The sequence below is a fragment of the Cyclopterus lumpus genome, chromosome 7 (genome assembly GCF_009769545.1).
Source record: "Cyclopterus lumpus isolate fCycLum1 chromosome 7, fCycLum1.pri, whole genome shotgun sequence".
Classification (NCBI taxonomy): domain Eukaryota; kingdom Metazoa; phylum Chordata; class Actinopteri; order Perciformes; family Cyclopteridae; genus Cyclopterus; species Cyclopterus lumpus.
In genome coordinates this window covers 18,919,571-18,934,256 of record NC_046972.1, presented here as the reverse complement: position 1 = coordinate 18,934,256, position 14,686 = coordinate 18,919,571, and the positions used below count along the sequence as shown (strand labels likewise).

Here is a 14,686-nt window from a genome sequence, read left to right as displayed (position 1 = left end):
AATAAAGCATTATGTTTTCTCAGATGTATGTATTATTTTATTGTTGTTACAGTTATTATCCTTGTGCAGTAATAGCACCGTTCCAAACAGTGTACTTAAGCTAAAAGGTCCTTTGTTGGTTCTGTTTTTTTCTTCTTCAGTGCTATAATGGAGGTTGAAACCTGCAGCAAAAATACAAAAGAATGAATTATATAATCATAGTCATTAATGGACCGGCAGATGGACAACATCTGGGTTTCACTTCCCTTTTTAGATTTAAAAAAAAACATGCATGCAAAACATTCACCCATATGTGTATGTTTAATTTAGCAGTGAATATCACTATATATTCATCCTTTATGTTAATAGTGTTTGCATGAACGTAGAAAACCTGAACTCATCCTGAACTTCCCACAACGAGAATGAGGTTTGCCTACAAAGTTTATGATACATGTACTCCTCTAAAAATACAATCACCCTGCATTTGATGCCAGTTAATGACCAGCAGCAGTTCGGGAACCTTCGCCGACCTTTATTTATTTATTTCCCCTTTCATCCCTTCCTCCCGTCCACTTAAGCGTGAAGAGTCTCCATGATGCTCCTCTCTGCATTATCAGCCTCGGGGCTCAATCTCAAGCTCCCCTTAGAATAAAGCGGCGCTGCCATTGGACAGGCGGCTCGGCTCGTCCAGCGATTTATCTGACGTCATGACGCTTCACGCGTCCTCGCCCATGCTCGTGACGCAGTCCAGCTCTTCCTCCTGGGCGTCTACCTCCCCTGGGCTGTTCCGGGTTGAGACGCCTCCCTCCCTCCGCCCCTCTGATCCTCTTATCAGCGAGTAAGCGGCCAAGATGGATGTTGTGAATCAGGTAAGGCTTTTTTTGGGGGAAATCATATATTTCACTGTTGTTTTGTTCGGCATACGATGCAAAAATAATTCTGCCTAATTTCCCCTTGTCGTGCGCTCAAATTAAATATATTTTTTTGTGGCTACCAATCCACCGACCTTAAGGTTTTAATGCAGTGCTTTCGATTACCTTTGGAGTCGAAATTGTGATTTATGCATTTATTAAAAACTGCAGCGATGTAAAGCCACGACAGAGCGCGATGTAATTTAGACATATTTTCCACCACTGATGCTGCAGTCGATGTGATGGAGCGGCCCGTTGACAGTCCAGAAGGAAGAAAAAAGAAAAAACCGTGTAGGATGTCCAGAGATTTCTGCAGCCATGACATTTAGCAAAGGAAGGAGAGGATGTCGTTTTTTTATTTTTTATATTCATCATCTCCAGGGATTGGGCTAATTGATTTAGACCGCTCACGTCTCAATTAGCCCTGCTGTTGCTAAGATAACAAACATGATTAATTTCCAAGGCCCCTTGGTGTGTTCGGATAGCCGCAGTAGGCCCCGACACCGAGGAGGACGGTCTCCTGCATCTCTAACGGCTCAGCTGGCGGAGAGCTGTGGGGATTGTGACAAAGCCAACAGGGCTTCATGAGAAATAAGCGAGGGACTGAACGTGCATATTGTCCGTGCATCCGTCATCTGTTTTAATAAGGATGTTGAGGAAAAAGGGTGAAAGTAGCCCCAGAGAGAGAGAGAGAGAGAGACACACAGAGAGAGAGAGAGAGAGAGAGAGAAACCCATCACTGCTGCTTATTTCCAGTGCGGCCATTTATTGATGCACACAGCGACACGCCGCCTTCTTTGCGGTGTCGCATTCACCTGCGCACAAACGCTTCCTGCTTTTTTTTTCTTCTCGTCAATTATAGCGAAATTTGCTCTCGATTGAATAAAAAAAAGAAGAAGAAGACTGCCCTGAAGTGTGCAGCGAGAGAGCAGAGAAAACAGGTTAATCAGCTTTAGTGTAATTGTAATTCCGGCAGGAGCTCCCCCGCCCTCTCTCTCTCTCTCTCCCCTCTCTCTCTCCCCCCCTCTCTCCCTCTCTTTCGCGCACACACACCTTATTCCCTGGCAGCAGATATTTGCTATGTAACAAACACCTGCAGGTGTAGACCAGGTCTGTGGGATAAATGAGATTGAAATAATCAGGTTCATGCTTTTATCATCATCATTTCATCAGCAGCAACAGCAGTAAGAGATGAGAATGAAAAAAAACCCTGCTAATTAATTTTTTGTTGTTGTGTTGGCAGTTGGTGGCCCAAGGGCAGTTCACGGTGCTCAAACAACCGTTGGGATTTATCAAAATTCTGCAATGGGTAAGTTCTCCATGTTGCATTTTATTCACAACAAATTGACGAATGCAAGAATATTTTCCCATTTTGATTTTATTTTTTATTTTTTTAATCTCAGAATACAATATTATTATGCATAAACCACTTGGATCGTGTGTATATTTGGCAATAAATAATGTTGTCATGCCCCTAGCTGACAGATTTGTGACCTTCTGTCACACAGAGGTCATAAAGCTGCATGGGGGTTAATAATGGATGTGACTGTACACTCTTAGAAGAAAATAAAAAAAAATGTTGAACCCTCTCTTAGGAGGGTTTAAGACCCAGACTTTTGTTCTCCCTTATCTCTTGAAACACTACCGAAATGCCACCAACCTTATGTCTAATAACCACTCTCTTGTCAAAAAAAGTGCCTATAATATTGAGGAGCCTCTTGTACCCTGGTGTTATTGTACCCTCCTGCCCAGCAAGCCGGAGCAGGAGTCCCCAGCAGGATGTGTTACGTCAATAAAGTAGTAACACGATGTCAGTCCACTGAGAAATATAATGACAATTTGTCAAATCCTTCTCGGAGGATGTGACCTCTGCATATTAGAGCAGTTTGTTCCTTCCATGTCTCCTCCAGATGATGGAGCCAGTGAACTACTCATTAATTTGTTTATCTGAAGAGAGCAACATAACTGAATGCCTCAATTTTAGCTCAAGGAGTGTACAATTGCTGCATCTGAAATAGTTTTTTGGGGGTATTATCATTAAATGGGGTATACTTAAGACAATGTATTATGTACATAATAAACAAGAAAATAATCAGCCGATTAATGGACAATTAAAATAATTATTAGCAGCCCTAGACCAGACATGGAGGATACTGTCCCACAGCTCTCCCCATAGAGCAGACTCATCCTGAAGGGGCTGCAGGGTTAACACTGGTGCCTCTCTATTGTCTTCTGTCTGTACAGCTGGGGCACCACAGTGGGAATGGTGGTGCTAATTACCCACGCAGGCCCTCCGGTTAAGCGAGGGCCTCTAAAATGTGCCTTTTTATATCTTATGTAATGCTTCGTTAAACATGGATGTGGTGTTATGAACTGGTTCGTAACGGTTTGTGGTTCTGGTTACAGAAACCGTTTTGCATTATCAATATCGTGAATCTTTTTTCATGCAAAGAATACCGCAATTCTTATTGTTCTGGCTGCTCGCATCTGAGGGTCTGATGGTTTTTTGTTGTCTGGATCTTTGGGGTTTTTGACTAATGGTCTAGCAAAAAAAGCTCTACGAGGAGGTCACCTTGTGATTTTTTTGGGACTGTTTTCTGATATTTTATAGAGCAAACAATAAATCGATTAATCAATAAAATAATTGGCTTCAGGCTTAGATTGTTAGATAAACGTTAACTGCAGCCCTAATCGTTTTTAATTAGCCCTATGTTCCTCATTAAATTTGTGCATGCAATGTAATTATGAATACATTTTGGCAGGGTAGATGAGAAGGAGATTGAGGCCGGGGTGCCCTTCCTGCACACGGGTCCAATACTTGTTAGATACACCCCTGATCCTCAGTATGAGCACACACTTAACACAAACCAGATGAAAACGTGCATGCCAGAGCAGCCCGAACATAGTTCCATGCTGTAATGGGCTCTGCAGATATGCCAGAGAGCATGAGTGTGCTGCATGACTCTCTAGTCCTTCCCTGGAGCTCTGAGAGTGTGCCAGCACCGCATCACTGCCTCCCTGGGTCACAGCAAGCCAGCCACCAATCAGGAGCCGCGCTCAGGAGGCCAGGGCCCATGAATCATCTGAGGGGCCTGCATGCCTCAACGTCAGACTAGAGGAGGAGCTGCTGCTCTCTCTGGATTAATATGGGCATACACAACTGGCAACACTGTTTTTTTTAATTAAGGACTGGAGAGAGGAGCATCCCCCCTTTCAAGTGATTCTTCTCTATAGTGTCTCTATAGAATGAAACCTTTTTTTGTATTATTTTTGTTGCAGCCAGTATGTGCATATATTCATATATTTTAATTATAGAGAGGAGATTTAATGGAACTGGATTGGATCAGTCGAGACCGGTGGAGGATGTGTGATTTTCTCTTTAAAGATGCCGTCTCTATTTGATGATGAAAACGTGTGAGATTTAAACAGCATTCGGTTTGTGTGACTCATGTAAGCTTTTTCACACCTCACACCACCACACCACCCACCCTCTGTGTCTCTGGGGCATAGTGCTGACAAAGCCTCCGTTTGATGGATGCAGGAAGACATTGAGTTCCCAAATAACGCTGATGTGGAGCTCAACCACAGAGTACACAAACGGCCTCCTGCTTCCACCGCTACAGGAGGGCACTGCTATGTTGAATTTCATCTGTATACAAATGTCACTCTCTAACTCATAAAAAGGCTGTTTGTGAGAACATGAGTCACTTTGCTTAATGTGTCCTTAATGTGTAATAAAGGCTGTTGATTTTATAGTAGCTCAGGGGCTTTCGCTGTTCAGACTCTCGGTGGTTATTATTACTCCAGGGCCTCTGGTGAAGGCTCAGCTTGTGTTTATTTCTGTGCGTTTGGTTTTTTTTGGCATGTAAGAAACTGTTTATCCTCCTCCAAGGGTCGGTTTAGTTGCTCAGCGTTTTAGTTGCTCATGAACATGGAAATCGTTTAATATTTTAGGCATAAAATGTTGAACATTTGAAAATATTGAGCAGAGCAAGATATATTGGACGACATTGGCCTATTGCAGATTAATCGGTATTTGCACAAACTAACAGGTAATTGCAATAGAGAAATACAGAAGATAATAACTATTATGAGCGGGAAAAGGATCTAAAAAAAGCAGTCTTTCAAAAATAAAAATCCATATCTAAAAATGTTAATCTTATATGTTTATGTTAAGGTAAAATATATTGTTTTGCCTATGTCAGATGTATATCTGTATATATATGTATATCAATAGTATCGCTGAATTGGTCAGGCTCTACAGTTGGTGCTTTTATTGATCGTTTTTTTACACAGACAGGCAGACAGACAGACAGGCAGACAGACAGACAGCGTGAGCAAAGCCGTAGCAGACAGATCGTTGGTGTCTGAGTGTGAGATTGTGTATCTTCACAGCACAGAAGAGCTGACGACCATCCCGCGTACCAGGGGTAGAAACCAGCTTCTGCCTCCTCGCTGTGCGATGCTGCCAATAGTGTTACCATGGCACCCAACACTCAGTGTGCCACCATTTCTTTTCTCAGTCTGGCTGGTTGTTTTCTTCCTCCTCTATCACTCCTCCTTCCACTCATGTATCACCATAAAAGTACAACTCCTAATTGTGGTATGGTGCCTCCCATTTAAATCCGTTTTCCTTGAGGGATGGCGATGTCTTTGGTTCAGACTGAAATATATCATAAATTATTGGATGGATTGTCGTGAAATTTGGTGCAAACACTTATAACAAATACCAGCAAAACTAAATGCCGCATTCCCATCAGCCTCAGTGTTTCATGCTGATCGGCAACATTTACCATGATATATGGTATATTTGAGCTTCTTTACATCAACATACTTCTACATTTTAAATGTAATTTACATCGGGCCCTGGACTTTTTAGTTTTATAGAAAGTAAGTAGTATTAAAAGATAATAGTTCATAGTTAAAGTAAAACTATTTAAGAATTATGTCGCTTGCAATTTATATAATAGATCCAGAGCCTTTGATTCATAATCGTATCACTATACGATGATGCAGCTGAAGCAGTGGTGTGGCCTTTTGCAAAGATTATGTCTGCATTAGAGAATCCAGCCCTTTTTAGTTTAGTTATTTTCTCCAAAATGTCTCTGAGGAAGAAGTAGAAGAAGACAGCTGGGCTACAAAATGTTGTCGGTCTCCATATTAATCCCTCTGTAGTTTCTTAACCTCTAACTGCCTCACAGGGATAATGCAGGAATGACATGGACCCAGCAACCTCTTAGCAACCTTTTGGAAATGAAAAATAATATCCGCTGTATAAGACTTTATTCTAAACAGAATGAGATGAATGAAGATAAATATACAGGGTATAATGTGTGAAGGAGTGTGCCCACCCTGCAGTTGTGCACATGCTTACGGTATGGATCCATTGTAGAGCTGCTGCACCCTTACATCCCATTATTCTGTTTGGGGTTTTAAAGAGAAAGTACGACGTAAAACACAACCCACATTTTGCCGGCCTTTCTCAACTGTCCGTGAACATGACATCGGGAATAATCCATAAATGGACACCAACATGAGTTCATGGTGTATTTAGAGAGGCTCTTTTCCTGATTCAATGATGCCGGCACAAAAATGTAACGAAGCTCAAATATTTTTTATTACCAAGATCAGCTCCGAGTAAGATTGCCATAACAATGTGGAAATTATCAGACCTTCAGTCTGTATTTTAACTCAAAAGCTCGACTCCAGATGGCACAATTATTTTCTTTGCCTGAAATTAATAATAAACGGTGTTGTTTATCAGCAGCCTCCTATCACACACTAATGCAGCCACTTCCATCATGTTTGCAGTCATTTGCATTGGTTATTAAAACCTGTTAATTGGCCCCTTACCGACACCGGGGAGGGAAGGCGTTTGAGATGTTCGGAGAGGACATTAGAAAATAAAAAAAAAAACTGCAGGAACAGAGCAGGATGAGTAAACGCAATCACAATGAGGCTTGCTTTAGGCGGCCCGTGTGTAAATCCAACCAACCAGCTTCCGCCTCATATTAGCTAAAAGATTACTGTAAATAGTTAAGTGTGTGGATGCTTGCAGCAGGTAAACAGTACTACAAGACAAGACATAGTGTGTGTAGGCCTAATTGTGTGTGTGTGTGTGTGTGTACATGTGCTCGACACAAGCTCACTTGTCGGGGTGTGGCTTTGTGTGTGTTGTGGCTGGCTTTACAGTAGCTTGTTGTTGAGTACTTGGTGACAGATGGTCGAGCACCTCAGTCAGATTAATAGCTGGATTTTCCACCCAATCGGATCTGGCCCGCTTCGTCGGGAGGGTGTGGTAAAAATAGTCCGACTTGTCTAATCTGCTGCCGTGTGTGTGTGTGTGTGTGCGTTTGCGTGCACACGCGCGTGTGTGCCATTGACATTGGTGGGAGCTGAAGAACAAGACTGAGCCGTGTGCACCGGAGGTAACAGACCCTGACCGAATGCAGAATCACTGTTGTACCACAAAACATCTCTGGAAAACCAATTGTCATGGTAACCATGGCAACAGGCGCAGCCGGCGTTGCTGCGTAGCCTGGCGATAATGCTGCATTAATTTGCACTGTGCATTTTTTTTATCCACTCGCTACGATTGGTGGATCGGTCTGCTTGAGACGTCGCAGGTGTTGAAAGCAGCGTTCTGTTTTGTCACCGGAGCTCTTTGTTTACACGGCCGCATTATCCGACCTAAACGCGAGTACAGTGACATAAAGTGTGTAATCGTCCAGTCAAAGTGCAATGTAATAATCAATAAATGTTTGTTCACAGTTTTGTCTGTGAGATGTCAAATGGTCACCGCGTCTCTTCCTCCCTCTCTTCTCCCGCAGATCTTTGCAATCTTCGCCTTCTCGACATGCGGCAGTTACTCCGGCATGTTCAAGATGAGCGTGGAGTGTAAAAACCGGACGGAGAGTGACCTAAGCATAGAAGTCAAATTTGAATATCCGTTCAGGTAGGTCTCACCTCACAGGGTCACTTTCACCACTGTGGTGGAAAAAGGTACAAATCGGCACCAAACAAACTTTTAATACATATTAAGCACAAGTATCAACATAGATTACTCGGGAGCCAATTCATCTTGTTGATGGTGACGCCAATTAGTATGATATAGCAAGATCTAATTTTGAAATGAGCTTTTTAAGATTTGAGTCATACCAATGCCAAACTATGTTTTAGAACATTCATGCACTTTGTGTTAAGTGTCATTTGTTATGAATGATTTACTAGTAATCATAAGAACATTTATTATATATATACACATTGTATACATTTGATAAATGAATACCATTGCAAGGAATTACAAAATATATGCCTGTACTCCTATTTATACAATAGCATAGTTTAGTGAGTAAGCTCAGTACAAGTACCTTTGGTTAAAGGAATAGTTATTCATACTAATTATTATTATTCATCTCATAATAGTAGTATTTTGTGAAGTACATTTCACATTTACTCTCTTGCCAAGGTTTAGATGAGAAGATCGATACCACTCTCATGTCTGTGCTATATATGAACGTAGTTTATTAGCTTAGCATAAATACTGGAAGTAGGGGGAATAGCTTGCCTGACTTGGCTCAAAAGTGAAAAGAAATAAGAAAGAAAAGTGTAAATAGTAAAAACAACAATGTTGTGTATTATATGGTGAACATTCATTGGACCATGAGATGTTTGTACACGTTACACTCTTAGACACCGTTCAGTGATATCAGAATACGATAACCGTATCACCATTTATCACTCTATTTTTCTCTCTTAGCTCTTTTTGCAGTTTCTCACTTGGCTCTCTGTGTCTCTTGCTCTCAGGCTCCATCAGGTCTACTTTGACGCCACCACCTGTAAGGGAGGCAGCGCAGAGCGTCTGTTCCTGGTCGGGGACTACTCCTCCTCAGCCGAGTTCTTCGTCACCATCGCTGTCTTCTCCTTCCTCTACTCTATGGCAGCCCTCGCCGTGTACTGTTTCATACTGGAGAAGTACCGTGAAAACTGCAAGGGGGCCCAGATTGTGAGTTTGTTGATGCCCGTATACATATGATACAAGTCCAACAACTGGTGTTACAATAAATACCCTGGTGTGTATTAAAAGTGATTGTGTTGTCTTGCTGTGCCCCAGGACTTTATTGTGTCCGCGGTATTTGCCTTCATGTGGCTGGTGTCTTCATGTGCTTGGGCTAAAGGCCTGTCAGATGTGAAAACAGCCACCGATCCCGAGAGGGTCATCACTCTCATCTCAGCCTGTGACAAACCAGAGAATAGCTGCCGTGAAGTCCACGACCCCAAGGTCTCCGGCCTCAACACCTCTGTGGTAGGACCCCCGCTGCGTCACACTGAACCAGACTATACGAAGAGTCGATGTGAGAACAGAAACAGTAAATAGCTTGACTCCAAACACCTCTCTTGCTCCACAGGCTTTCGGTTTCATCAACCTGATCCTGTGGATCGGAAACCTGTGGTTTGTGTTCAAGGAGACCGGCTGGATATCTGCCCTCTCTGGAACATACGTCCCATCACAGGAAAAGCAGCCCGCCCCCGATTCCTTTGCCCAGGGAGGCTACGCTCAGCAGGACCCCTACGCCGGCTCCCAGGGAGGGTACCAGCCCGAATACGGGCAGCAGGGAGGCTACAATGAGGAAGGAGGATACAGCCAGGGCTATGAGCAGCAGCAGCAGCAGCAGCCCACCTCCTTCTCTAATCAAATGTGAGCCTGTCCAGCCAAACCACAGCTGCAGGATGGTGAGTGTAAACGTATGTAGAACATATGGACTGGTTAGGTTTAAATAGGTCACTATACTGGACGTCTTTGAGGTAATGAGTTCAGCTGATATTTATTTCTAGCACAATTTAAGGGTTACACGCGTAATAGTCTTTTTATGAGGCTTACAGTGATATCTGCTGAATGTCAATCATTTATTTTGGTTGCTATTTCTATTGCACACGATGAGGAGGAAATGGGCAAAGTTCCACTTATATGCAGATGACACACCGACATTCATTTTCATCTGATTCGGCTATCTTTCACCAATTCATCAGACCGTCACCAACGGCTACTTTGTAAAAATGTCAAGGCCGCGCCCCTTTTTGTGGGATAGAAGAACATTGAAGATCCTATCGATGTCAATGCAATTTGACGTGTGTTATGATTGTAATGTTGACACGTTTGTGAGCATTTATATGTCTAATAATTATTTTTGCCATACCTTAATAGATTAAAGTTGATCGTCATCAGTCTTCCCTCATCCAAGTGGATCAATGACCCAACACAGGGGCTGGCCATAGCTTATAGGCTAGGCTTAGATTTAGTTAGAGATGACAGGCAGAAGCTGCTATAATGTATGACTGTAGGCTACTGCAGCAATATTAGCTATCCATCACTGTCACTAGCATTATTTAAAGATTCACCACGCTGACAGTGAATATTTATGTGCCTTCAAATCTTGTTGTGGAAGCCTTAGTTAACTAAACAACAGCAATTCTTTCCCCAACAATGGCAATGGGGCGTGGCCTTGGCCTTTATGCAATAACGGTCTGATGTATCCTCTTCGCTCTCTTGGATTTCATTCAGATGCTCCTAAAATCTAACTGCTGAAAAGCTGCAATTTTTTTCAGATTGACAGTGGCTTCAAGCAAAGTAAACAACCTGAAACCTTCTTACTCATACTATGAATGTACCAGTAAACCTACAATCTCAGATGCGCCATTTTCATGTCTAAAACCGCATATTACAAGAAAGATTCCAGAAAAAACAGCATTGGTGGTTTGTTCAGTTGACTTGAAATATAGGTTCAGATTGTATGTAGTCTGCTTTAAAACTCTACTCGCATGGCTTGTATACATTTAAAGAGATATTGGTCGCTGTAATTGCTCCTCCCATTCCTATTGGCCATGAGGATATCACTGGCTCTAGCGAGAGCCTTTAGCATTGGTGCAGGCTACATCCCCCTGTTACAGTAACTCTTAAGATCCAGCTATATGCACTCAGCTTTCTGTTCCTCTACTATCCACCAGCCCTGCAACAGCCTTAAAGCTACAGGTACAAGAGCTTTTTGGGGAAGTGCTCCTGATCAACCAAAACTGCACTTAGTCCTGAGAGATTTAAAAACCCAGCCAGAGCCTTTAGCCGTTAGCTAGATCTTGTCTTCTTTTATGACCTCTTATCCGTTGTTTTTATATTTCTTTATATTTTAACAACCAATTTTCTCAATCAGCTTTTTACAGATGGGTAAAATCCTACATGCTTATTATATTATTATTAACATTATGGTTATTTCGTCTTTGGGATTTTTCTGTATTTGTGTTTTTTTGTGCGCTCTTATCACTGCAAGTGTGAGGACGCATTTCAATGCACCAAAATGTGATGACACAGATTTTTTTGACTCTTTAAAAAAAAAAAAAAGAATCTAAATTTAAACGTTGATTGTTGCTTAATAAGACATGACTATTTAACTTTCCAGAGAAATAAATAAGATTTGAGTCCAAAGAGAAAGTAAAATAAATAAATTATAACATTTTTTTTTTTTTTAATATATATAAAATAAGAATATTATACAGAGTATATGGAGACAATAATATATACTATACACCAAAATATAACATTGATGGAAATAATCTAACAGCATATTGCATATACACATATATATACATAAATATTGTCCTTCCCTTTGTCTCTCTCTCTCTCTCTCTCTCTCTCGCTCTCGTTCTCTCTCTCTCTCTCTCGCTCTCTTTTTTCCCCTCCACCCAGGTTGAGCTTGTGATGTTGGAGTGTGGCTCTCGACCACCACCTGCATTTCCACACTCCTCTGTGTGTCTGTTTGTGTATCTGTGAGTTGACAGGCGGAGGGAGGGAGGCATGGAGGGCAGAAACTGGTGGGGCCTGGGGAGGGGGACACTACCGGGGAAATGGGTCTTTGCTGTAACATGATGTTTATTCTCGTGATGTATTTAACTGTAGAAGACAACAAAGGATTGTCTGTTTGGTTATACGAGAAAAAACTTGAATACAAATACCAAAACATTCGTTGGCAAACATTTAAGAGAAATCTTGTAATGGAAAAGACTTACATTTATGGGGGGGAAAAAAGTTGTAGTAATATTTAACTTGGGAGAATGTATTTGTCTGTGCTGTGTAAATATCAACATGCTGATATATATATATATATATGATTAAATGTACACAGTTGAATAATTGTGCACTCCATAAAAGTTGTTATACAACAAATGTTGAGCACAACGTTATTCAATTGCATTTACTTTGGTTCTGTTTAGGAGCTCACATAGTTTAGCCTTTGCCCTTCAATTCCCTTAAATTATTCACACCATAAGTTTTTCATTTATTCATCTCAGAATCTATGAACATCTTTTTATGTTGTTTTTTTCTCTCATTTGATCAGCATCACTGACAGGATTTAAGAAAGGGGCTAAAGGCTAATCAAAATATGATGGCAAATGTTAAAAGAAAATAATCAATATAAACAGTGAGACTAAGAGTAATTTATTATAACAGTGAATAGATGATAGTAGTGGGTTTTAAGTAGGTTGTTTCAACTTTATTTATGTTTTTATATATATTTTTCCATAAAATATCATGCTCAAGGATGAACTCTTGTGATACACAGAACATTTTAAAATCCTGACATATAAGATCAAAAATTGCATATGGTCATGACAATTATTGAGCATGGTAGCATCTTATATTTGCTGTGCTGTTTCAGAAACTGCTATAGTGTGCTATCAGTATGAAAATTGTGAATCGGGGGGCCGGTGAACAACAGATTTAGCGGCGTGTGTGTTTGTTTATTTGTTTGGATTTATGTATTGGCATCAGACTAACTTAGTCTATGAACCCTCGTCCTGTTTTGATCGCCTGTTATGTGGTCCGGAAAGTTGTAAGACAGAGTCATATAGTTTTTTATCTGGTGTTTCTATCACACTGTAATCAGTGCATACTCACCTTAACATTAAGTCGGCAAATGAGAATAAAGTATATTAAAGACCTTGCATAGTACAACACATATTATAACGAGGCGGTCTGAACAATATGTCTCCATACGTACTTCTTTCTCCTGCATCCTAAATGGTTCTTTATCTCTTCTCTTTCGGAAGGTGAATATACTGCATGCATCCTTATATCCTGAAGCATCCCTAAACATGTTTGAGAGGCTTAAAGCTGCAGGAAAGTCAGACTACACAGCAACACCGCGTTGTGTTTCGATCTATCATCGTCGTTACTGTTCAGCACATACTGCAGCTCTGCTATATTCTACTCAAAGCACAAAGTAGGTGCTGCAATAATTACTTCCTTCCAGATATAAAAATACCTGTCATACTGCCAATTCTCTGTTTGGATATACAAGATTGCCAAATGGTAAGAGATGTGTCTTGATTGGTAGTTTTGCTTCCATAGTCCTCAACAGGATGACTTGTTGTCCATCTCCAGTATATATTGATCCATTGCACAGCCTTGGTTTCATTTTTTTTGTTTGTTTAAATCCGGGTTCTTTGATTCAGGCGTGTAGAAGCACCTGGCTTTCTCTCTTCCTCTAGTCCCCCCCACCTCTGTTTTCTCTTTCTCTCTGTCTTTCTCTCTCTTTCACTGTAGTTCTTATAAATATGCTGAAATGAAATATACTCTGTTGTTAGTGGTGAATGATGTCTTGTGATACTCTCTCTACGCCTTTGGATAGTGCTGTGTTTATTGTGTATGATGTATTCATATTAGTATTTATGATGATGATAAGTCAGAGAAAAAAAATATCCAAGACTCTCCAGAATTCTGCTGTATTCTTATTATATGGGATCCATGTGAAACAAAATGAAATAAACTTGAAATTATTCTGTTGAAGGTTAAAATGTGTATTTCTGTTCATAGGCTGATTGTCTGTTTGTTTACTTGGTTGAGCTGGGTTTAGTAATAATATGTTTCAAGGTTATTATCAGTAGCAGGTAATTACCTAAAACATTTTTTAAATAAAACATATTTCTACAATAAACTGTTTATACATAGCGAAGCAACACAAACAAGGGTGTAATAAAACCTTAGAACAACTGGTTTAGTGATTTAGTGACTATTTAGTGATGGTAGCATACTGTTTTGTAGAAAAATGCACATGAGCTATTTATGTTGGTCTATATTTCTGACTACAGTAAGCATCATTTCATTTCATGCAAGCTGTGGGCCAGGATGCAGGTTCATTTGACCCAGTCTGTGGTTTTCTCTGCATGAAAGTATCATCTGATATGTCTTCTTTAGTCACCTCCTCTCATTCTGCTAAAAATTTGACGTGTCCATATAAATAATGCCAGGGTCACCTGGATTTAAGAGATAGATAGAGCATGTTACTACTGCAAAATGTATAACAAAATATGCACATTAGAAATTCATGAATTTGTACATTTTAATCAAGTTTTACAGCTTAAGTACAATGTATGCTGATTGTATGTTATACTTTCTTGTAATACTTCCAAGATGTGTGGCCGTTGCACACAAAGGTAGCACTGTCTGTTATTAGTGTACAGGCCTTATTGTGCCTTTGTCTGTAGCTGGCAACAGTTATTATTCCTATTAATACTTCTCATTGTCTATTTAAATGAACAATGTGTTGGTAAACTATTCATCTCCAGCTATATATCACACTAAAATCTAAATCACAACCTCAGTCTGTGGAAAACACATCATCCACAAATTAGGATGCCTTCAATAACTTTTTTTAGAAATACCACTACTATTGAGTTAAATGAATGATAACATAAGGTGTTAATACCTCACTACAAAAATAATATATACTATATCATTTAAAGTC

General features: G+C 40.5%; 1 protein-coding gene across 1 annotated transcript; it reads left to right on the top strand.

Moving 5' to 3' along the window:
- Window positions 1-792: 792 nt before the first annotated feature.
- Window positions 793-13,733, top strand: sypb (synaptophysin b). Its single transcript, XM_034537471.1, has 7 exons — window positions 793-848; window positions 2,134-2,199; window positions 7,721-7,845; window positions 8,697-8,895; window positions 9,004-9,195; window positions 9,299-9,623; window positions 11,629-13,733. The coding sequence occupies exons 1-6, from the start codon at window positions 831-833 to the stop codon at window positions 9,590-9,592; spliced, it is 894 nt and encodes a 297-aa protein (XP_034393362.1). The 5' UTR covers window positions 793-830; the 3' UTR covers window positions 9,593-9,623; window positions 11,629-13,733.
- The last annotated feature ends 953 nt before the right edge of the window (window positions 13,734-14,686 follow it).